Source organism: Aotus nancymaae, unplaced genomic scaffold (genome assembly GCF_030222135.1).
Source record: "Aotus nancymaae isolate 86718 unplaced genomic scaffold, 86718_ANA_hifiasm-v0.15.2.pri h1tg000021l, whole genome shotgun sequence".
In the NCBI taxonomy this organism is placed as follows: domain Eukaryota; kingdom Metazoa; phylum Chordata; class Mammalia; order Primates; family Aotidae; genus Aotus; species Aotus nancymaae.
The window spans coordinates 28,593,300-28,616,852 of NW_026988433.1; the positions used below are offsets into that span (position 1 = coordinate 28,593,300).

Consider the following 23,553-nt stretch of genomic DNA (forward strand, 5'->3'; position numbering starts at 1 on the left):
AGGAAACCTAATAGACGGCTCTTTCAGACTTATTCTCACTTCCCCTCAGCCGCTCCCACCTCAGCGCTCCGCTGCTGGGAAGTCAGGGGTGTACATACAAGAGACTGTGGGGAAGGGGTCAGTGGAGACTCCAGAATTCAGATATAAAAAGGCTTAGGGACGTGGGCCTGCTGGAAGAGAGGTGCTGGCGCTGCATTCGCGTGGCAAACCACGTTTTTACTTACAGTGGATTTCGGGGTCATCTGGTATGGGCTAGTAGAAATCATTTTTTTTTTTTTAATGTTTAAGAAAAGAGAATAATAAAATTAAAATACACCCAGATGTTCCTTCTGGAGATATAAGTAAGAGAAATATTACACAGGACGCTCCATCTGCTCTGTGTGTGTTCGAGTTATGGGTTTGCTCTTGTTTTTTCTCTCCCTGTCTCCCACCCCCGCTTCCTGTTCGGGGGTCGGGGGGGTCTGTTTCCCAAACTTGAGAGCACCTTACCCCCAGGCACTGTTTAAAGGCGCCTTCCATGTTGCTCTTTCCAGTTTTAAACACCTCCCTTTAAATAACACCCTGGAATGAAGGCACAGCTCCCCGGAGAGGCTTCATTCTCAGGGCGCTGCCAGCCATCACCCTTCTAAGAGTAGTAGGAGACATGTGAAGAGCTCTCAGAGCTTCCCACTAAATGAACTTCCTCATAACTGAATTTCTTTCTCCCATCGGTTGAGGACCACTGCATGCACCATGCCTCCTAGAGCTATCACCATGTCTTCCCAGCTGTAGAACGACTGTCCATTTTCCTTTCAGCTCAAGGGTGGTTCCTTGTCTCAGTCCATTTGAACCGCTGTATCAAAATATCTTGCACTAGGTGGCTTGTAAACGACAGAAATGTATTGCTCACAGTTCTGGAGGCTGGAAAGTCCAAGATCAAGGCACTGACAGATTTGGTGTCTGGAGAGGTCCCACTCCCTTGTTCTCACTGTGTTCTCCCATGGCACAAGGGGCGAGGGTCTCTCGGGTCTCTTTCATAAGGGCACTAATCCCATTCATGAGGGCTCCCTCATGACCTAATGGCCTCCCAAAGACCACCACCTTCTAATAGCCTCATATTGGGGATTAGGTTTCAATCTATGAATTAGGGGGAGGCGCAGCATTCAGACAGTAGGGTTTCTCCATACATTTTTTCCTTCTAAATCACAGAAAGAAATTTTTCTCGCAGATGCTAGCCCACGCTTTGCAAATAGAAGTCTTAGTGGAGCACTTTGAGTCAGATGAGCCAGGGCATCCCAGCTTACTAGCTGTGTTACCTTAAGTTAACTACAAAACTTCTCTGAGTCTCACCTAAAAATGAGGATGAGGCTAGTCCTCCTTGTCAGGCTGTGGAGAAGACTAAATGATTTAATACCCGTAAAAGGTACCTAGTGAGTAGCAGTGAAAATGTATCTTTTCATTGAATTAGAATCCTAAGGATGATCTATTATAGGACTCTTGGACAGGCACTGAGAGTGTGGAGGTGGCTTTACAGCAAGCCACTGGTCCATTTATGAGTCTCCCTATCCCTGGAAGCTCATTCATAAGACACTTTGTGACATTTGACGAAAGTTCTGTTCTCTTCCCAGGTACCAAGTAAAATCTCTCCTTACCCTTCTTGGCTCATTCATTCAGACATACAAGCATGTATTCAACTAACATTTATTTTATTACAAGTCTGTCATAGGCCAGGGACTTGGGACACAGTTTGTGACCTCCAGAAGCCTATAATCTAGTATGGGCCAAAAACTCAATGAAAGCACAAATGTTGACTCCATCAGGAATCTGTATGACAGCCTAATCAAACAAGATAGGATATAGTAAGACAGACATTTTCACACGCTGCTGGTTGGAGCATCAATAGATACAACCTTCTAGAAAATAATTTGTCTACACTTATCAAGAGCCTTCAAAGGTTTATAACCTGTGAATTCCCATCTGAAATTTTATTTGAAAGAGACATTAAGAAACTCAGACAAAAGTTTAGTTTACAAAAAAAAAAATGGCATTTTGTTTTGTTTTGATTTTTGAGATGGAGTTTCACTCTGTCACCCAGGCTGGAGCAGTGCTGTGATCACGATTTCAGCTCACTGGGTTCATGAAATTCTCCTACCTCAGCCTCCCGAGTAGCTGGGATTACAGGCACCTGCCAACATGCCCAGCTAATTTTTGCATTTTTAGTAGAGATGGGGTTTCACCACATTGGCCAAGGGGTCTCCAACTCCTGATCTCAGGCAATCCGCCCACCTCAGCCCCCTAAAGTGCTGGGATTACAAGAGTGAGACACCAAGCCTGGCCCACCATTTTTTCAAAAGGGAAAATCTTTTTCAAAAATGCTTAAAAAGGAGAATGACAAAATGAAAATACAGCCATCTGATGGAATATTATAGTGTTTTCAGAGAAAACTGAATGACAAGAGAAAATGCCCATGATTGGGCACTCCATGGCAAAAGCAAAATACACTATAATATAAGGCTGATGATTTCATCTTTGTAAATATATATTGGTGTATATTAATAATACATGTGTATATATTATGTGTGTATATATTATATGTGTATATATTACATGTGTATATATATTACATGTGTGTAATATATATTACATATGTGTGTAGATATATTACATGTATGTGTAACATAAACTATTACATATATGTAATGTGTGTTATATACATATGTGCATATTGTAATATATACATGCATCATATATGATTACATGTGTAATTATATATTATAAATATTACATATATACATATATTATTTGTAAATATATATAATATAGTTATAAACATATCTTTGTAAAGATATATAATATATATATACACATACACACACACAAAGATAGATATATTTACAAAGATATATTTTAAAAGTCATCCTTAAATCTGCCACCCAGGAAGGATCTCTCGACTTTCTAATATATTTTTCTATTTTTCCATATATATATATGCATATCTATATGGCAGGGATTAGGGATGACTTTCTTTTTTTGGAAGTAGTTCCCTTATATTATACATGTGTGTAAATATACACACACATATATTTACAAAGATACATTTTTTTAAAGTTACCCTAAACCCTGCTACACAGGAAAAATCTCTTGACCTTCTGGTCTATTTTCCATGCATATATATACACATATATATATGCATATATATATTCTATGCCTATATATACACACATATATACATATGCATATATATGCATATATGTATATATGCATATATATATACGTATATATATGCATATATATGGCAGGGATTAGGGATGACTTTTTTGGAAGTAAGTCCCTTTTTTCAAAATTCTCTATAATACACTTAAATTAATTTCATAATCAGAAATATGTATATATATATATTACTGCTTTACTCTGATGCGTCATGGGGCAGGGGAGGGAGATGATAGTGGAGAAGGAGCCGGAGGGGCCACCAACCTTTCCCCACGATAAATTTTATGCCAAGCACATGAGCTCTATTAAGATAGGGATCATTGTCTGTTTTGTCCCTTGCTGTTTCCCTATCACAAGAATGGTCCTGGCACAAACAGTAGACGTTCTACAAACGCTTGTTAAATAACTGAACAAATGACCAGAGCTCAGCTCAAATGTTCCTTCCTCTGTCAAGTTCCCTGACCTCTCCTAAACTAATTACTCCTTTTTTTTTCTCTAGCTGCCCATAGCCATTATCATAAAGCATTACAGCTAACAATTATGGGTCTGTCACCACTTGCTAAATTGCAAGTTATTTTCAGGCAGGAACTAAGTCTTATTTAGATTTGTCTCTTTAGTCAGCTAAATATTTGGTCAATAAACATTTGAGTGCTGGATGGAAGGGTGGACAGATGTCAGGCAGTTCATACTGCATGAACAGTAATTATTCATTTTAATTATGATTTAACCCTCATGTAAATGTATATTGATTTTGAGAACTGCTAATAGCATCAGAACTGAGTTGGGAAGAGACCTTAAAAATAGTCTAAGTAGTCAACTGCAAAATTGTTGGGTTTAGCCCTGAAATACTTTCTTCTAACAAAACTTTACTCAGAACCCCAAAATATGAAACAGATAAGCAAGGAGTCACTCTGATGGGGTGGGGCTTACTAGGACCCCCTAGCCCCCTCCAAAGACCTTCCCCAACGCTTGGGCTTAGAGGAGTGGTTTGAAAACTGCCAACATCTACATTTGTTAATATCACATGAGGGGGTCCCCAAAAGGGGGTAGCAGAACCAGGACAAGAACCCAAGATCCCTCATGCTACACCCAATGCCCTTTCTACTTTGTTGGGTTTTTTTTTTTAGATGGAGTTTCACTCTTGTAGCCCAGGCTGGAGTGCAATGGCATGATCTCTGCTCACTGCAACCTCTGCCTCCTGGGTTCAAGCGATTCTCCTGTCTCAGCCTCCCTAGTAGCTGGGATTACAGGCATGTGCCACCACGCCCGGCTAATTTTGTATTTTTAGTAGAGACTGGGTTCCTCCACATTGGTCAGGCTGGTCTTGAACTCCTGACCTCAGGTGATCCGCCCACCTTGGCCTCCCAAAGTGCTGCGATTACAGGCGTGAGTCACCGAGCCCAGACTTTGTTGGGGTTTTATAACAGATCAAACACTCAGCAATGAACTCTGTGTTTCTAATCCATTCCTCATTTATTTCCTATGAAAATAAAGAAGGAATGTTGCTGTGACTTTCCAATGACAACATCCTGTACATCCCTCAAATCCCATTTGCAGGAAGGCACTTACTATCAGACCTGGATTTATTTTTAAAAACCTCATTTTGCTTTTACAGCCACAGGAAACAGTCAGCATAAGCCTTGAAAGAATTCTCTGCAGAGTCCCAAGAAAGAGCCCTGAGCCACTCCCCTCCTGAATGCAATGGATTATCCGAAAGTGAGCAAGGCCACTCTTCCTAGTTAATATTTTTAAGCACATAATTGTTGTTCGGACTATGGCTCGTACTCTCCCAACAAAAGCTGTTTTATTACAAGTGACTCAAAGATTGCCCGTTCAGTTTCTGATCTCAAACTGCACTTCCATTTTTGAACAGCAAAATTATACAGAAAACCCTACATATAATAAAACCTTGGTTCTTAAAGGATTTCACTAATTCTTCCATTTGCAAAATAATCTCCATTCCAATACCTTTGCATAGGCTTCCAATAATAAGTTCTACCTCAATTAGACCTTCCAATCCCTAATCCTTAAATCTTCATAAGTTGGCAAGCATAAATCCAGAAACCCTTTAGCTTGCCTGTCCACATGCTCCCTTTAAAAAATGCTGCATATCTGTGATTACATATTACTTTCTTTTTCAATTAAGCCTTTGGGAGAGTTCTCCCTGTCATAGTGGTGGTGGTGGTGGCAGTGTTGGTGGTGATGTTGATGGTGGTGGTGGTGGTGGTGGTGATGTTTTAATGGGAAAGGGATTAAAGGTGGTGAGACGCCCCCATGAGAAAATCAGCTCTCAATTATTCATCAACAGGCATCAAGTGCTACAGTCTAGCCGAGAAAATACAGGCAGCCCTCAGCTTTGTACCAAGCACAATGGCCCTCAGAAGAGATTGTGAAAGCCATGGAGAGATGCCTTTTTATGTTGCGTATGAGCTCTACAATAGCCCCATGCCCTCTCCCACAGTCCAGGAAGGGGAGCTTAAAAAAGAGGCAGGCTTTTGATTTAAAGAGGACACAGGGTGGCATCTTTCAGGGGACAATGAGCTCAGACCCCACACACAGTGCCCTCGGGTCTCACTTCTAGGAGGAAGCGGCGGACTTTGTCCTCCATTCTCCATTGCTCATCTCTAGGGCAGCCCAGCAACTGCAGCCTGACCCGGATACACCCATGAGCTCCCAGTGAAACAAGAAACTCGCTTCCTGGGGCTATTTACACACTTTCCCTTTCTCCTGCCACTGCTCCCAGAGCCCTCTGAGGGTGAAGCTGGGGCACCATTAGCAACTGAGAGACTGAAATAGAACCTCCATGGCCTATAATTTTGGCCCAAGCAATGCAAAACAGAGGAGTTTCAAATCCCACCACGGAGTGCTTTTAAGCTCTTTCTTACTTTGCACTTTAGGCGTTCACGAATAATCTTCTTACCTCCCATTAAATGACGATAATAGAAACAATTTCCAAATGGCCCCGAGTTCATTTTGAGAAAGTGAGTTTGAAACTACTGCCTTTCTAATGAAACAAGAGAGTTCATTAAGCTTAAATTTCATCATCTGAAAAACAGGAGACACTAAACCTTCTGTGGCTCCCTGGTCCCAAGAATAAAACTCAAACTTGAGAGTGTTCAGAGCCACCCAGGTCCATCTCTCCATCCTTGGGCTCCTGTATCCCCAGATATCACTCTCCTCAGTGCCCCACGCCCTGCTCTTGCTCCGGCAGGCATCCTCACCTGGAATGTCTTTCCTCCCCATTCCCAGATTCTGCTAGCAAATTTCTACTCATCCTCAGGGCCCAGTGCAAACCTCGACTTTCCCAGGAAGGCTTCCTTCCACCACCACCAAAATCAATCACGCTCCCTCCCTTTTCTTCGCGTTTGTCTTTCTTTGTAACAGCAATCGCATCTGGCCCCATAAGATAGTGAAGCATATGTGTTTCCATCCACCCTAATAGAATGAATGTTCCTTGGGCCAGTCTTTGTGACCAAATGTTGGTATTAGAACCATTTGAAACAAAATGTAAGCAATTCCCTAAATTCTTCTGAGTCTCCATTGACTCATCTGTAGAATACAGCTAGTAACAGTTGCTTTTCCTACATGGCAGAGTGTGTCTGGATCTCAATAGCACAATCAAGCTTCAGATAATGATTAACTAGAAGACTCTGAAGATACCTTAAAGGCCTAATATGACTTTAGGGGTGTGTGGGGGGGTGTAAAATTTGCAGCAAATATCTTGTATTTAACATGTTGAGACTTAAGATAATCAATATTGTTCCCAAAGGGTATAGCTAAAACCCAGGAAAGACAACATCCCCTTAAGAAAATGGAAGGTGCAGGCACAGTGGCTTACACCTGTACTCCCAGTACCTTAGGAGGCTGAGGCAAGGTCCCTTGAGCCCAGGCGTTTGAGACCAGCCTGGGCAACATAACTAGACCCTGCCTCTACAAAAAAAAAAAATCAAAAATTAGCCAGGTGTGATGGTGCATGCCTGTAGTCCCAGCTACTTGGGAGGCTGAGGTGGGAGAACCGCTTGAGACTAGGAGGTCAAGGCTGCAGTGAGCTATGATCACGCCACTGCATTCGAGCAAGACTCTGTCACCATAAAAAAAAAATTTTTTTTAATTGGGGTGAGAGGAGACAAAAAAAAAAAAGGCCCTAGTTCAATGTAGAAAAGGTTATCTGATACTTTAGAGCTACACTATCCGTTACAGTAGCCCCTAGTCACATGTGGCTAGTAAGCATTTGAAATGCAGCTAGTCTGAATTTAGATGTCCCATAAAAATACACGTTGGATTTCTGAAGATTTAGTACCAAAAATATGTAAAATACTACAATGAGTTTTAATAGTGAGTACCTGTTGGAATATTTCAGGTATGAGTCGCACCTGTTTCTTTTTACCCTTTTCAATGTAGGAATGGCTACCAGAAGATTTAGTTTCGTGTGCAGCTAGCAGTGCATTTCCATTGGACAGTGCTGCTCTGCAAAAGTCTTGTCTCAAACCCTCCCATTGCAAACCGAATCAGCAGATCCCTTCCTGGGACACATTTAATTACCTCTGTGGTTACAGCGATGCAGTTCCTACAACTTTCACAGCTGTTCACTTTTTGGCTGTCCACATTTAGCCACAGTATAAAAGGGATTGTTCTTGGCTCTCTTAAGTGACAACTCACCATAGAATCAAAATGAAAATCATATCAGCAATGAAAATTCCATACCTGCCATCCCAAAAAGGGGAATTTTCTTCTTAGTGACCAATTACCATCAGCGTATTCATTCTTTTGGCAAATAGTTATGTAGTGACCATTATGTACCAGGCTCTATCCTACATGTTGGGATATTGTGCTAAACAAGACATGGCCCCTTCCCTGAAGGAGTCAATGTATCAGAATGAGTAATATTACAGGTGTACGCACACAGGACCACAGGGACGAGAGGAAGGACATCCATCCCCTCATTCTGACCAAGAGGGGATGGATGGTAATACAGGAGGTAATACAGGAACTAGACTTCAACCCAAGGTCACATCCAAGTTGAAGAAAGACATGCGTGTCACCTAAACACAGATGATAGCCCAGGCCCCAAGAGGGGATGAGCTCACCAGGGATAGAGTGTAGGGTAAGAAGAGAAGGGCTATCACTGAATGTCCCACTTACTGAGTCTACAGCTGAGCTTAAGACCCTTATGAAATAATTACTTCTTGACCTAATTATCTGAAACCAAGAACATGGAGACAGGCATACTGGTGAGGTGAACAGCACAGTGTTTGGTGTCAGACATGAGCCAGGATCCTGTTCCAGCTTTCTAATTAGGCAGGCTCCTTCACCTCCCTAAGTCTCAGTTTCTTCACCTGTATAATGGGATTGGTAAGTGTGCATCTCACAAGGTTGTGGTGGATATGTTAAATATGATGGATAATCTGAATACAGCAGCTGACATACTGTGTGAAACAGAGCAAGTATTTTGTAAGTGATCATTGTTGATACTCGTTTTTTTCATAAGGCATCAGAAAAATGTTGAATCAAATAAGGATTTGGTATGGTCTGGCTGTGTCCCCATCCCAATCTCACCTTGAATTTTAATAATCCCCACGTGTCAAGGGCAGGACCAGGTGGAGGTAATTGGATCATGGGAGCAGTTTCTCCCATGCTGTTCTCGTGATAGTGACTCTCATAAGATCTGACAGTTCTGTGTGTGTCTGGCATTTCCCCTGCTTGCACTCATTCCCTCTCCTGCTGCCCTGTGAAGAAATGCCTTTGGCTATGATTGTAAGTTTCCTGAGGCCTCCCCAGCCATGAAGAACTGAGAGTCAATTAAACCTCTTTTATTTATAAATTACCCAGGCTCAGGTATTTCTTCACAGCAGTGTAAGAACAGAACAATACAGGGTTTCCCAAGTATTGATATTTTGAGCTGGCCTATTATTTGTTGTGGGGAAGTCCGTCCTATGTATCGTAGGATGTTTAGCAGCATCCCTGGCCTCCACCCACTAAACGCCAGTAGCACAGCTTCCCCAGTAAATAACAACCCAAAATGTCTCCAGACCTTGCCACCTGCCCCTGGAGTGGGGAAGAAGGAGGTACCAAACCAGTTACAAACAAGTAGTCTACATCAATGATTAGGTGGAATGGAAAGAGGTCTGGGAACTTGAAAAGATAGAAACTTTTTCAACTTGTAAAGAAATGTGAGTCCTGACAAATACACTCCCCTTCCCCTATGATAACTCTGCAGCCTCACAGGGATTATTTCAAATGTGTGCCTTGCCTCAGGCTGAAGAATGCTGGGCCTAGCCCAAATCAGGGTGATAGAGTCTTTGAACTAAATTTCAGCCCCTGGTCTGGTGAAGAAGGGTGGAAATGGGTCTGTGCCCCAGCTGTGAATGCCAGCCACAGAGGAAGCTCCAGTTAAGCAGTGGGGAAGGACTGAGCCTTGTACAAGAAGAACCCTTAAAGTCCCCTTCAGCACCGAACAGGCCCAATGTGGAGACCTAAGGCCAAGCGGTGCTGTTCTGTGTAATGAGCCATGCTAACCCACCCAGCACTGCCCACGTACCAGCTGCCATGCCACCACTGTTATTTTTTGGAAACGACTGCTTTTCATCCTCCTTGGAGTTCCACTTCAGAAATGACATTAACCAGTGCCCTGTGTTATTTCTCAAGTGTCACTTGTTAAAGCTAATGGGAACCTGAGGAGTAATTATGTGCATAATTGGGAGGAAATGCCCTGGTCATTTCATGCATTCAGCATGAAACCAAAGGGCTGATTTCTCACCAAATACAAACTCTGCTTTGCAAACTGCTACACAGTTTGGGCCATGGCAGAGGATGTGCCTGTTAGCGTGGCAGACAGAAAGAAGATATCCACAGGAGTCTCATGTTCATAGAAGTCAGATCCTTTCAGCAAATCTTTCAATGTAGGACATACATGTTAAATGGATAACAACTTGCCTAGGTTTCAAACAGAATGAAATACAACAGCATCATGTTGACATGGAGATTCACATCCTTAAATGAGGAACCACAAAGGTCACTTATTATAACAACAATATGTTTATACTGCTTTTACATCCATTTTCTTTTCTTTTTAATTTAATTTCATTTAATTTTAAGTTCCGGGATACATGTGCAGGACATGCCATTTTGTTACCTAGGTAAACGTTTACATCCATCTCCAGTGCATTTGCACATCTAACTTCTCATTTAATCTTTACCATCACCCGCATAAGAAAGGTAATATTACTACCTTCACTTGGCAAGTGAGGAGACTAAATCTCTTGTTTGTGACTTTCACTCGGTCACTCATTCACTCAATTATTAAGCCCCTACACGTGCCAGGCACTTGTCCAAGTCATGAGATGCAGCCAAGTACTATGCCAGATGCTGTTTTCACATAGAGTCTTGAGATATTTCTCAACGAGGGCCGTTAGTGGCATTTGGGCAGAATGACTCTTTGATGGGCAGAAAGGTGCCACCCTTTGCAGAATGTCTATCACTAAATTGCAATCATTATCACCAATCTTTGGGGTGGATGGGAAGAGTAATCCCCAAATGAGAGCCCTCCTAGATGTTATGAGCAGCAGATACGCAGTCACACAGCCGGGTTCAGTTCTTATTCCATCCATTCCTCTCCTGGTGAACTTAGACATGTGATAATGCTCTACGCCTCAGTTTCCGCCTTTGTAAAATGTGGTGATGATAGTGTACACATTGTAAGAGTCCCATGGGAAGTAAGCTAGATTCAATGCCTGACCCAAGTTGGCCTTCAGTAAATAATACCCAATAAATATCTTTTGTTATTTCATCGGCTCATCTCCCGTCTACCTTCATCTCCTTCAATCTTTAAAGCCACCTTTTTCGTTTTCTTTCTTTTTTTTCTTTTTTTTTTTTTTTTTTGAGATAGAGTCTTGCTCTGTCGCCAGGCACCAGGCTGGAGCACAGTGACACAATCTCGGCTCACTGCAATCTCTGCCTCCTGGGTTCAAGCAATTCTCCTGCCTCAGCCTCCTGAGCAGCTGGGACTACAAGGGCCCGCCACCACGCCCAGCTAATTTTTGTATTTTTAGTAGAGACGGGGTTTCACCATGTTGGCCAGGATGGTCTCGATCTCTTGACCTTGTGATCCGCCCACCTTGGCCTCCCAAAGTGCTGGGATTACAGGCGTGAGCCACCGCGCCCAGCTTAAAGCCACCTTTTCAGAGAGAACTTCCCTGACAATCCTATTTAAAATTTCAATCCCCCACCACTGCCACGTCACATCCCTCTTCCTTGCTTTCTCCCCCCTAGCATCTGTCACCTTCAAATATACTCTTTAATTTAATATGCGTTTGTTATTGCGTCTCCCCCACTACGATGTATGTTCCATGAGGACATGGATTTTCACCTGTTGGATTCTACATCTAGAACAGAGCGTTAACTCTTAGTAAGCATTCAACAAAAACATCTTGAATGAGGTCAAATGGATACAGGGAACAGCAAAACCTAAAAGTTGGTGTCTAGACTCCAAATTCTGTGTTCTTTTCACTATAATGAGTGACCACATGCAATGATATTAATGGTAAAATGTGACAACCGTTAAGAAATGTTAAGTGTCCTCTTACAACACTACCCTAGAGGGGCCTCTGTGGTTTCCCTCTTCTGAGATTCTTTGAAGTTAACAGTTTCTAACGGAAACCTAGCCACCAGCTTATCTCACTTGAGTTCCCTTTGTGAGCCTTTTCCCCCCAAGGCATTTAAGATAACCACTCAAGCCAGAGACTGAAAAGGACTTAAACACTTTCATTAACAGGTTTCTTTGTCTCTAACCCTATCTACCTGAGGAAGTCCCAGTGATGCTGGAATTATCAGCCCTCCCCATACTGCTTATCTAAAGCCAAACTAAGCTTCCATCACTGTTAGAACTGACACTAGGTTTTACACTGTACTTTCACCCAGAGTTGACAATGGCAGGTCTGACAATAACCAATGACATTCGAGGCAGGTCCAGACCTGGGGCTCCAAAATCCTAGTGAACATTGTGCCAGGTCTGGGGAGGAAACATCAGACCTTCCATTTTCAGTTCATCTAAACACCAGACCTCCCATTTTCAGTTAACCTAAAAAAAGAAATTTAACTATATCAAGAATACAAATGGCCACAAACACCCCCATCTAACCTGTCATATCAAATTACATGCCATTTATGAAACTCAGGCAGTTATCCTCAACCACAAAGTGAACTAAGTGACCACCTCAATAATCCCACCATTCTCAGCATATTTCAGTGAATAACCATTTACAGCTGAATCATAAGTAAATTTACAGATTATATGATCTACTTTTAACTATCCTATTCCTCACAAAATAGAACTGAGGCTTAAAGAGATCCCAGCCAAGAAACCACATCTTGAAGATAATTGTCACAAGGCAGGCATACAAGAAAATGGCATTCCTCTCTCTTGAGTACTAGCTCTCCACCCCATCTTTGTGGACCACATTACAAAGTCAAAAGGAGGAAAGAACCCTAAGTGATAAAGAGCCAGCCAACAGAATTACCCAACAGATAATGACACACAGATTTACAGTCACTAGTCAGAAAGGATCCTATCCTAGATATGTAGATAATGGTAGTAACATGCAGAAATTATTTATAAACAAAATATTTTGGGGAATGGCTGCTCAAATATGTTTTACTAACAGGGTGTGGTGAGTATTGTGGTTATCTGCTCATCATTCATTCTACCCTCCTTTTAGAAAGCTTTCTAGCCTACAGAGGCTGGTAACTGAAAAGCTGTATTTCCCAGGCTTTTTGAAGCTAAGGTTCTAAATGTGAATTTGGCTCCCCCAAACAGAAGCACTCACTTGAGATTAGAAAGCAGATGTGAGGCAGAGGCCATCTTCCTGCCTTTGGGGCTGTTTGAGTGCTGGCAAGCATGGAGATGGGGACATGAGGGTTTTTTGCAACAGCATTATAGGGTCCACTCTCCAGCTTTGCCATCAGTTTGTTCTTGAACTTAATAGTTCCAGACACAGACTCGGAAGGTGTAGCGCCCCTGGTGAGTCAGTTTTTTTTTTTTTTTTTGAGCAGCCATGCCAACATACGTTTATGAATTATTATATAAACTTATTCCTGGAGCCCTATTCCTCCAGCACCCCCCCACAAGACTTTATAAGCACCAAATTCCCTCTCGTAAATATCTTTCTGCTTAAAATACCTAGACTGGGGCCAGGCGCGGTGGCTCATACCTGTCATCCCAGCACTTTGGGAGGCCAAGGTGGGCAGATCACCTGAGGTCAGGTGTTTAAGACCAGCCTGGCCAACATGGTGAAACCCCGTCTTTACTAAAAATACAAAAACTAGCCAGGCATGGTGATGGGCACCTGTAATACCAGCTACTCAGAAGGCTGAGGTGGGAGAATCACTCAAACCCGGGAGGCGGAGGTTGCAGTGAGCCAGATGGCACCACTGCACTCCAGCCTGGGCGACAGGGTGAGACTCTGTCTCAGAAAAAAATTAAATTAAAAAATAAAATACCTAGACTGCTTTCTATTTCCTGCCCTGAACCACAGCAGAACAGAAACAAAGAGATTTGGGAGACAAATGGACTAGACCCCAGCAGATGCTCTTTGGACATGACAGTCCAGCCTGGCTCTTCCTTCTGAGTTGTGGGCACATGGGTTGCGTGGTGACCAAGGTGGAAAGGATATCTTTGAGAATCAATTATTTACCCTTTAAACATTTCCTAAGCACCTCTGGGCCAGGGTCAGAGGCTATAAAGATGAACCTGATAGAATCCATGCCTTGTTGTACCAAAAAAGGAAGATGTGCAAATAAACAAACAACTATAGCACATTTCTAAAAGGGCCAGAGAAGAGAAATGACAAAGTGATGACAGCTCAGTAGCCTTGAAAGAAACAAAGGTCCATATTGGTGATACTTTCCCCAGGCAATGTTTATGTCTATTCTATTTGAACTTCCAGGTTCAAGCCCCAAGTTAAATCACTTACTTCCCACCCTCCCCATTCTAACTCTTAATCAACCTCATCATTAATCAGAGAAATACTAACTACAAGCCCTGGGCTCTGAAAATAAGTGCCAGGCAGAGTTAAAAAGACCTGGACAGACTGCATGCTGGTCTAGCCATTGGGAAGCAAGTACTCAAGACTAACCAGGTACTTTTGAGCCCTCAGAGTCTGCATCTTGGAGGAATGGCATTTTTCATCACTTACTGAGGTTTTGAAGTGTGCCATGGTTTACATAAAGTACTTTCACAATTTACAGAGGTGGCCTCAGAGGGCATCAGTGGTGAAGGCACACTGCTATGTTTGATGGACCACCAAGAAACAAAACAGCTGCTCAGTAAAAACATGCTGAGATGCCATCAATTACAACACAAACTGCATAATTACTAAAATGTGAAAAAATATGTCTTAGAATCAATAATATACAGTAATTTATGGGGATAGCACATGGGAGACCCGGGACTAGGACTCAGGTCTTCTACTTCCAGATCATTGATCCACTTCATCTATGTTTTTATTGAGGGCTGATATAAGTCTGGCACTTCTGGATATTTTTATTCACAAATGCCATGGATTCTACCCTGAAGATATCACCAATTTCCCACTACAAGCTCAGTCGAAATTATTCTCAAATTTCTTTTTCAGATCTCTACATTACTGCTTTAAAAACTGGAAATGGGGCTGGGTGTGGAGACACACTTGTAAGTCCCAGATGCTTGGGAGGCTGACGTAGGAGGATCCCTTGAGCCCAGGAGTTCAAGGATGCAGTGAGCCATGATTTCACCACTACTCTCCAGCCTGGGCAATAGAGCAAGACCCTGTTTTTAAAAATAAAAATAAATGTTTTAAACATTTTTTTTTTAGAAAAGGAGATAGCCTAGTTGGGGGGTCAAGGGGGAGCAGGTGGAGGGAGCAGGGGAGATAGGACTTCTATGGTGACCACTTAACCAAAGTATACCATCAGCTGCCCAAAGATAAACACAAACGTGCAAGTAGGGCTGGGCATGGTGACTCACACCTGTACTAGCACTTTAGGAGGCCGAGAAGGGTGGATCACTTAAGGTCAGGAGTTCGAGACTAGCCTGGTCAACATGGCAACACCCCGTTTCTACTAAAAATGCAAAAATATCCAGGTGTGGTGGTGCATGCCTATAATCCCAGCTACTCAGGAGGCTGAGACAGGAGAATCACTTGGGCCTGGGAAACAGAGGTTGCAGTGAGCCAAGATCACAACACTGCACTCCAGCCTCAGTGATAGAGTGAGACACTATCTTAAAAAAAAAAAAAATGCAAGTAGGAGACTTCATTTTCACCCTTGCTACATCGCTTCCACCCTTGTTCCTCACCTCCCTGCCCTAAGAGTCCTCTGCTCAAGCTTCTGCAGTGCTTCCCTCCCATCTACAGTTAAACCCACAGCTCAAAGCAATCGTCTGGCTCTGATTTGTCTCTCCCTGCTGCATGCTTGTTAGCTGCCTCCCTCCCTCTGCTCTGGGCACTCTGACCACCTTGCCATGCGTGTTCTTGCCTCAGGGATCAGACTTGAACTTGTGTTGCTCTATGCCTGGAATGCGGCCAGCTCCTTCACTTCCTGCAGGTCTCTGCTCTCAGTGTCATCTTATCAATGACATTCCCTAATTACCTCTATATTAAATTGCAACCCCTGCCTCTCACATCACTCAACCATCTTCCCTGTTTTGTTTTTCTCTTAACACCGTCTGATATACCATATAGGTCACTTCTGCATTTGCTTAAAGTCTGTCTAGCCCACTAGAATCTAAGTTCCATGAAGGCAGAGATGTATGTGTTACATCTCCAGTGCGAAGAACAGTATCTGACACAGAGTAGAAGAAAGGAAAAGAGAGACAGACAGAGAGGGAGCTGGAGAGGAAGAGAACAAGTCGGCTTGTAAGTTTTAATCAATCACACTGGATCTAAGATGCATCAAATTACAAGTTCCAGGAAAATTTAACTGACAGATTAGATTGTTCAATGATATCATAGGAAGAACTGCCTCCTCTTTTATTGTTATAAAAGTGGTATCCCAAAAATTCAAAGGAAAAACTAAAAAGAAAAAAAATGAATCAGCAGAATGACTTCTGTTTTTTTCTCAGTCTGAACTTAGAAGAGGCCTGCTGGCAATGACTTTCCTGAGTGCCTTTTTCACTTGACCTTCAGATTAAAGAGAGGTCCTTTTGGTGGGTTTAAGAAGGGAAAGGGTGGCGCCTTTGCTTAGGAGCCTTTGACTTCCTGCTTTGAAATGACTGTGCTGATAAAGCTATGAACAAAATGATTTTTCAACCAGACAAACACTAACAGCAGATACCTCTGCTGAAGGATGGATTCCCTCACCCCTCACCCCACAGAAACCCTCCAACCACCTTTTCTATGGTGCCTGATCACCCCTTTTATTGTGGAAGGCAATGAAATGAGGGCTATAACAACCAAAGGAGATGGCCTACGTCTGTCTCATCTGAGCACAGCCACGAAATGCTCCATCGAAGTGCAAACATTTGAATGACCAGGGAGAGACCTCATGCTAAAAAAATGCCTTCTCCTTCAGTTATTTTTTTTTCTTAATTTTTGTAGGTACACAGTAGTTATATCTACTTATGGGGTACACTTCAGTGATTTATGCTGTTTTCAGAAATCATAACAGTCTCATATTTGAGACCCTCTTGACATCTTTTCAAAGGAAGTTTCAGGTATATAACATAACAGCCCCTACAAATTGGTGTGACTCCAAGCTCATTCCACATATAAGCAAAAAGATTCTGTAATGTAACATTAAATTTGTGCAACCACGGCAAAAAATAATACCAAACTGACATCTTACAAAGGGGTAGGATGGGAGGTGGAGACACATGCAAGTCTATACATTTAAAAGGTTATGGTTAAACTTTGTCTTTCCTTTAATCACTAGTTGTGATAATGATGTATTTGTCTAAAATACTTATTATCAGCCAGGCACGTGGCTCACGCCTGTAATCCCAAAACTTTGGGAGGCTGAGGCGGGTGGATCACGAGGTCAGAGGTTTGAGACCAGCCTGACCAACACGGTGAAACCCCATCTCTACTTAAAAATACAAAAATTAGCTGGGCGTGGTGGCGCACACCTGTAATCCCAGCTACTTGGGAGGCTGAGGCAGGAGAATTGCTTGAACCCAGGAAGCAGAGGTTGCGGTGAGCCGAGAGCGTGCCATTGCATTCCAGCCTGGGTGACAGAGCAGGACTGTATCTCAAAAAAAAAAAAAAAAAACTTAGTATCAAACCGGATACAAAAATGCATGCTGTTATCTCAACTATATATATATGCATTTTGTATAGTTGAGAAAAATATAGAACATATAAATATATGTAAATGTATTCTATAATATATATTTTTAAGTACCACTTGCCTCTTGGTGGTGGAATAATGATTGTTTTTCTTCTATAACTCCTAAATTTTCTCTTTTTTTTTTTTTGAAACGGTGTTTTGCTCTTGTTACCCAAGACGGAATGGCCCAATTAGCTCACTGCAACCTCCGCCTCCCTAATTCAAACGATTCTCCTGCTTCAGCCTCCCAAGTAGCTGGGATTACAGGAGTGCACCACCACGACCGGCTAATTTTCTTTGTATTTTTAGTAAAGACAGTGTTTCACCATGTTCGTCATGCTGGTCTCAAACTCTTGACCTCGGGTGATCCACCCACCTCAGCCTTCCAAAGTGCTGGGATTACAGGCGTGAGCCATCGCACCCCACCACCTCCTAAATTTTCTAAAATGAGCACATATTATGTTTATAATTAGTTTAAAATTATAATACAAAATGCATTTTAGATTCAACCTGATCAAGTGAAATGCCAAGGGGGCAAACTGAGACATCTTTCAATAAAGGATATAATCTTTCAATACATTCGACCAAGGCAAAGAAATCCCAGGTGACAGTGAAAACAAACGTTTCGAAAAAATAAAAATAATACAGAGGAAGTGAACGGGACAGAAAAGGCTTTCTCCTCTGATGGCTTCTTTCTATGAACGGTAGCTTTCAAACAAAAACCACAATCCTATGGAGTAACACAAAAGGAAGGTTCAGAGGAGCTGCCTTTATACACTCTGCACAAATGCAGCCCCGGGGCCTCTCAGCTTTGCATTGCATGACATGGCTCCATCAAAGCCCGGCCGTCTGGGGCAGGTATGCAAGACTTTTTAATGTAAGCGGATGAACTTTCATAGGAAGCATTCATTGGTGAACTCACACCCGTATAGAAACCACACGTTTGTGGTTCCATTCTCCCTGACTTTTGGAGTAGTTCACAACCATAGAAGATTATCTGTTCTATGGATGGATTTCCTTAGTGGCTAAACAAGGCCAACCTTCTCCAGAATCCAGGACACAGAGCAATGCCTCAACTGCCTACACTTCACGGGCTGCATATTTAAGCTATGGTGAAAGCTCCTGTCTGGCGCCTGATGAGTTTAAAGCAGGTCCATGTCAGAGTTCAGGAAGGCAGGAACTGTCCCCACCGGACAGAGCCAGAGTTATTGACCAGACATTCTTGGCAAAGCTTGAAGTGACCTTCCTGTAAACCAGAGAAGTGGGTCTACTTCTGGAGTTTAACCACTTCGTGCATTCGCCCAGCAAATATTTTATTGAGAATCCACCGTTGTCAGATCCTGTGCAAAAAACACTGGCACTAAAATGGAGTCTAAAACCTGGTCCTTGCCCTGTAAAATATTCTTAAGGAAGACTATTAACTCAGAGTATCAAAAATCTCTAAATGTAACTGTCCTACTGACAAGGCCCACTTCTGCTAAACCCTTGTGCAATTGATGACCAATTACTCAAATGTACAAATTAATCAATTATATGAATTAGAAAAGAAAATGAGCCCCAGATTAGAATCGAAGAGAGGGGCAGCCAGCCTTGCCAGCTGTCCCCTTTTTGTTTCAGTTTTTTATTTATTTATTTATTTTTTAGACACAGTTTCACTTTGTTGCCCAGGCTGGAGTGCAGTGGTGCCATCTTAGCTCACTGCAACCTATGCCTCCCAGGTTCATCCACTATTCTCATGCCTCAGGCTCTGGAGTACCTGGGATTACAGGCGTGTGCCACCACACCCAGCTAATTTTTGTATTTTTAGTACAGACGTGGTTTCGCCATGTTGGTGAGGCTGGTCTCAAACTCCTGAGCTCAAGTGATCTGCCCACCTTGGCCTCCCAAGATGCTGGGATTCCAGGTATAAGCCACCATGCCCCACCTTCCTTTTTTTCTTTCTCCTCCTCCTCTCACACCCTCCAGCCACCAACGAAGCCTGGAACCCATCGCTTTTGCAATACTGTTTTTCTATTTCACATGTAGGTATCTGGAACCCCTGCCAAAGGCCTCCAAATTTTTAGCTACACAATCTGTGCCACGCTGTGGTCCCTTCTGCCTCTTCCAGGGTGATCTAGAGAGACAAAAACTGCAGAGCCAGGCTAAAGGATCAGCCTTCATTACCCCAAGATACTTCAGAGAAGCAAGGATCTTTAACTTTTAAAGAAATTCGAACCAGCATGAAAAAGATTCCACGTCAGCGGTCATCAACAGTATAGCTTAATAAAATGAACCCCCCAAAAAGAAAATGTTTAATGTGGATTTCAAAGTATATTTTTAATGCCCCATGTAATAATAAACTGTTGACATTGAGTTTTTGTGGAACTATAAGTAATCTGAAATAAGGAAGGCCTTTCAATTGAACTATCTGCAATTCTACATTCAACAGAGTATTTTGAAAGTAGTATTTGCTATGGACTGGGGGAAAATATCAGAAAAGTATATTTATAGAGATCCAAATAATAAACAAAGGGAGAAAAGAGGACCAGAAGGGGACATAAAAGATGGGACAGGATCATCGATAGAGGATCTTTATCAGCACAAGCTTAGAAAAGGCTCTCTGCCTCTTCCAAAAGGCTGGACTGTAAAGATACGATGTCACTTTCAAGTCAACTTAAGACTCTAACGAGAGCTGGAAATTTTCATGAAGTGCCAATTACAAGTTGGAAATTTCTTCCTAGTATCTTTGACTAGAAAGTTATTTCCCAATTCTCACAAAGATTCCATGACAATTCTCTTTCCCTGGGCAATTAACAGGTACACAGAAGCTCAAGCGCATTCCTGCTGAAGGCTGACACACATCCGTGTTCTGCGCATTTGTACAGAGTATTACTGGCATTCACGATCCCAGCAAAACTTTAAGAGACCTGAACAAATCTCTAGAGTTTAGACCAAATCACCCAGCCCCTTGTTTAAACTGTCTGAACCCCAGTGTATCTGCACACCACCCATCCCCTGGCACTCTGGAGTGAGCCTGGCCTGGTCTCTGGTGGCCCCAGGAGCTTGGCACTCTGAGATACCCCTGTCTGTCTGGTCCTGCCCACTGCAACCAAAGCCCGCCTGCTGGAATGCAAGCCAGGTCCATTTTTAAATTCCCTTAGAAGTTTCACAACCGCAGGTTTGGGTGAGGAGACAAACACCGCTGTAGTTTGCTGACATTAAACTAAAAATACCCAGATGCAAACAAAAGCCATCTTTAACGGGGCTGGCTCGGACGTCCTGAGGTTACATGTGGTGGAGTCGGACGATACCCTTGGCAGTGTGGCTGCCTTAACAACTGCTCCAGGCCGAGTGGGGCAAGGGGGCCGTCTGTCCCTGCGCTGTCAAGGAATCTGCAGCCTGCAGCCCTGCCCGTTTGTTGGAAAGAACGGCTTTATTCCTCTGCCATCGACCCAGACGCAGGTTTGATGAATTCGGGACTGCGTCTGTTTTAAAGTGTTAGATACACAGTGAAAGAAGAAGGCGAGAGGCATAAACGAAAAACACCAACCCCACTTCCCAGGAAGGAAATGCGTATCTACCTCCCTCCTCCTTGCAATTAGAAAAGCAAATTATTGCTGTGACTACGCTGAGAAAGGCGACTCGAAGGCGTAGAAAAAGGATTTCTGAGCCAACGTGGCCCGGCAGGGGGCTGTTAAGGCAGGGGAAACCGGAGTAGGGGAGCCACGGCTTGGCGGGGAGACCCGGTTACCCTGAAAGGCTTCTCGGAAGGTTCTACCTGTTGGGCTTCGCAGCCGAGCTGCTCACCCCCTGTGGCCACGCTCGAGGGCGCCCCTCCCTCCCCAGGTCCCAAACTTTCCCTCACGCCCCTCGGAAGCGGCGAGCCTCGTCCCTCCCCCAGTCCAAATTTCGGACGTGGAACTTTGCCTGAGCCACAGGGGACCGGAGGAAGGGAGTTCATTCCCACACAGCCCGGGGGATTCCCGTTGCTCGGATCCCAGAAGTGGGGGGATGCACACGGACGGTCAGCCCAGGACCTGGCCAAAGTTTCCTCCCAAAACTGCAGTGGTCAAAGCGTGACCCAGGATCTCATTTCCCAGCTCACGGGCGAGGGGCTGGAGCAGGCCCCGGGGCACCAGCCGCAAGGTCACTGCGGAGCCCGACCCCGGGGGCAAACGGCCTGCGCGTGATGGAGGGGCAGCGCCGGGCACCCGACTTCTCTCCACACCTGCTCAGCTCTGCGCAGGGCCCGAGACACGTGGGACCCCAGTCCAGGGCTCCCCAGCCTGCTGCAAGGACTCGCACCCTCGCCAGGGCGTGCACCCTTCGCCCCCGGCCCCGCGACCAGGAAGAGGCGGCTCGCCGAGCGCAGAGCCGCCGGCTCCGGGTAAACTCTTTCATTCTCCGACCCCGGCAGCACCGGGGAGTTTCGTTCTCCTCAAACCAGCCCATCACCCCCGGCTGCTTCCCACACCTCTCCCTTTCCCTGCTACATCGCAGACAGACAGACAAGGGACACAAAGAAAAAAAAGAAGAAGAGAGAAAAAAAAACAAAAACTACTGCCCCTCCTAGTCCCATCCTCCAGCCCGGAGCCGGGAACAAGAAGGGGGGAAGCACACCTTCCCTCCTTCTCCCCATCCCGACACGGCGACCCGGGTACACCCGGGCAGCCAAGAGCCCCGAAGAGGCCGAAGGCGGAGAGGAAAGGTAGGAAGAGGCAGAAACCAGGCGGAGCGAGCGAGCGAGAGCGCGAGAGAGAAGAAAATATCCAACAAAACCACGCTAACGCGCCCCCTACCTGGGTGCAACATACTTTGGAAATAGAAGATGACCAGGATAAAGGATCCCAAGCAAGTGGCCAGCACCATCCGGCAGATTCTGTTCATCCTCATCACTTCCAGCAGCGCTGGCTTCATGGCTTTGTCCTGGCTGCAGGGACCGGGGTGTCCGTGAGGCGCGCCCGGGGCGCAGGAGCAGGGACCCCGCCGCGCGGACCGGAGCCCGGGAGGCGTGGGGCAGAGCTGAGCAAGGCTCGGAGGGAGGATCGGGCTCGCTTCACGGCCGCTCTCGGAGCCCCCAGCCCGGGCAGGGGTGTGGAAGGTGCCGGAGTTGGTCTGGAAGTGCTGAGATGCGTGGAGCCGCCGGCTGCGCGCTCCTGCTCCTCCTCCTCGCCGCTCCGCCGCCTCCTCCGCTCCCGCCGGCGGCCGCGCTGCCTCGTCGCGGGCCGGGCGGCTGGGGTGCGAGCGGAGATGGTGGTGCCGCTGCCGCTGCCGCTGCGCTGGCCGCTGTGGCTGTCGGACGGGCCCCCTCCCTCCTCTCCAAAGGCTACTTCATTGCGCTCCTATGATCTATATATTCCGGGGCTGGGTTTTACCAAAAGCAACTCGCGGCCCCCGGCGAGGGGAGGGCGCCTGCGGAGAGCCGGGAGGAGGGAGGGGCCCTAGCGCCGGGGCGGAGCATCGCGCTCCCCCCGCCCCTACCCGGGATATGGTCGCGTCCAGCTGTTGCCCGGGGAGTGCGGAGTGCGCGCTGCGCTCCCGCAGGGTCCCAAAAGCCCTCGGTCCCAGGCCAGGCTCGGCCGCCGTCTGGAGGTTGTGTCAGCGTTTCCATGACAAAATCCGGAGGAAAAAAAGACGAAGAAAATCGCCTCGGTGCTGCCACCCACCCCCACTAGCGTTTGGAGAGGAAAGTGGCAGGGAGCGGGCTGGGTCTCGGAGGGGAGAATTAAGGGTTAGGGGGTTTCTGGTGGCTCACGATTATTTAAAATCCCTGGGCGATGTAGCGGGGAAGTTGCCCCAAGCCCCCAGGGAGAGAGTGCCCATTTTCCGACGCTCATAACTGGGTGGTTTCGTTTTTCTTTCGAAGACAGCCCAGCTTGGGAGTAGGAGTTAAAGAGGGCTGACTTAAAGCCAAGGTTAGGGAAACTGCAGGACTCTCAGGTCCGGAGACAGCTGAGCTTTTCCGGGGACTTAGGCAGAGTCTCTGACACCCACCATCACCACCATCCCTCAAGGTAAAAGGGATTTGTGGACTGCAAAACTCTGCTTCCCTAAAGGGTAGAGCATCCTCGGAATTATTGAAAATGCGCA

The 23,553-nt window shown here is 44.9% G+C and overlaps 1 protein-coding gene across 2 annotated transcripts in view; it reads right to left on the reverse strand.

Annotated features, from left to right (window-relative positions):
• Window positions 1–22,442, reverse strand: part of CHST11 (carbohydrate sulfotransferase 11) — a 301,772-nt gene extending 279,330 nt beyond the window's left edge. The window contains exon 1 of one of the 2 annotated variants that reach the window (XM_012469202.2): window positions 22,278–22,442. In XM_012469202.2, coding sequence (XP_012324625.1) covers window positions 22,278–22,380 — 103 coding nt within the window. In that variant the 5' untranslated portion in view covers window positions 22,381–22,442. Of the gene's footprint in view, window positions 1–22,262 lie in introns of both variants that reach the window. The other variant, XM_012469201.2, reaches the window with a different exon arrangement.
• Between the last annotated feature and the right edge of the window lie 1,111 nt (window positions 22,443–23,553).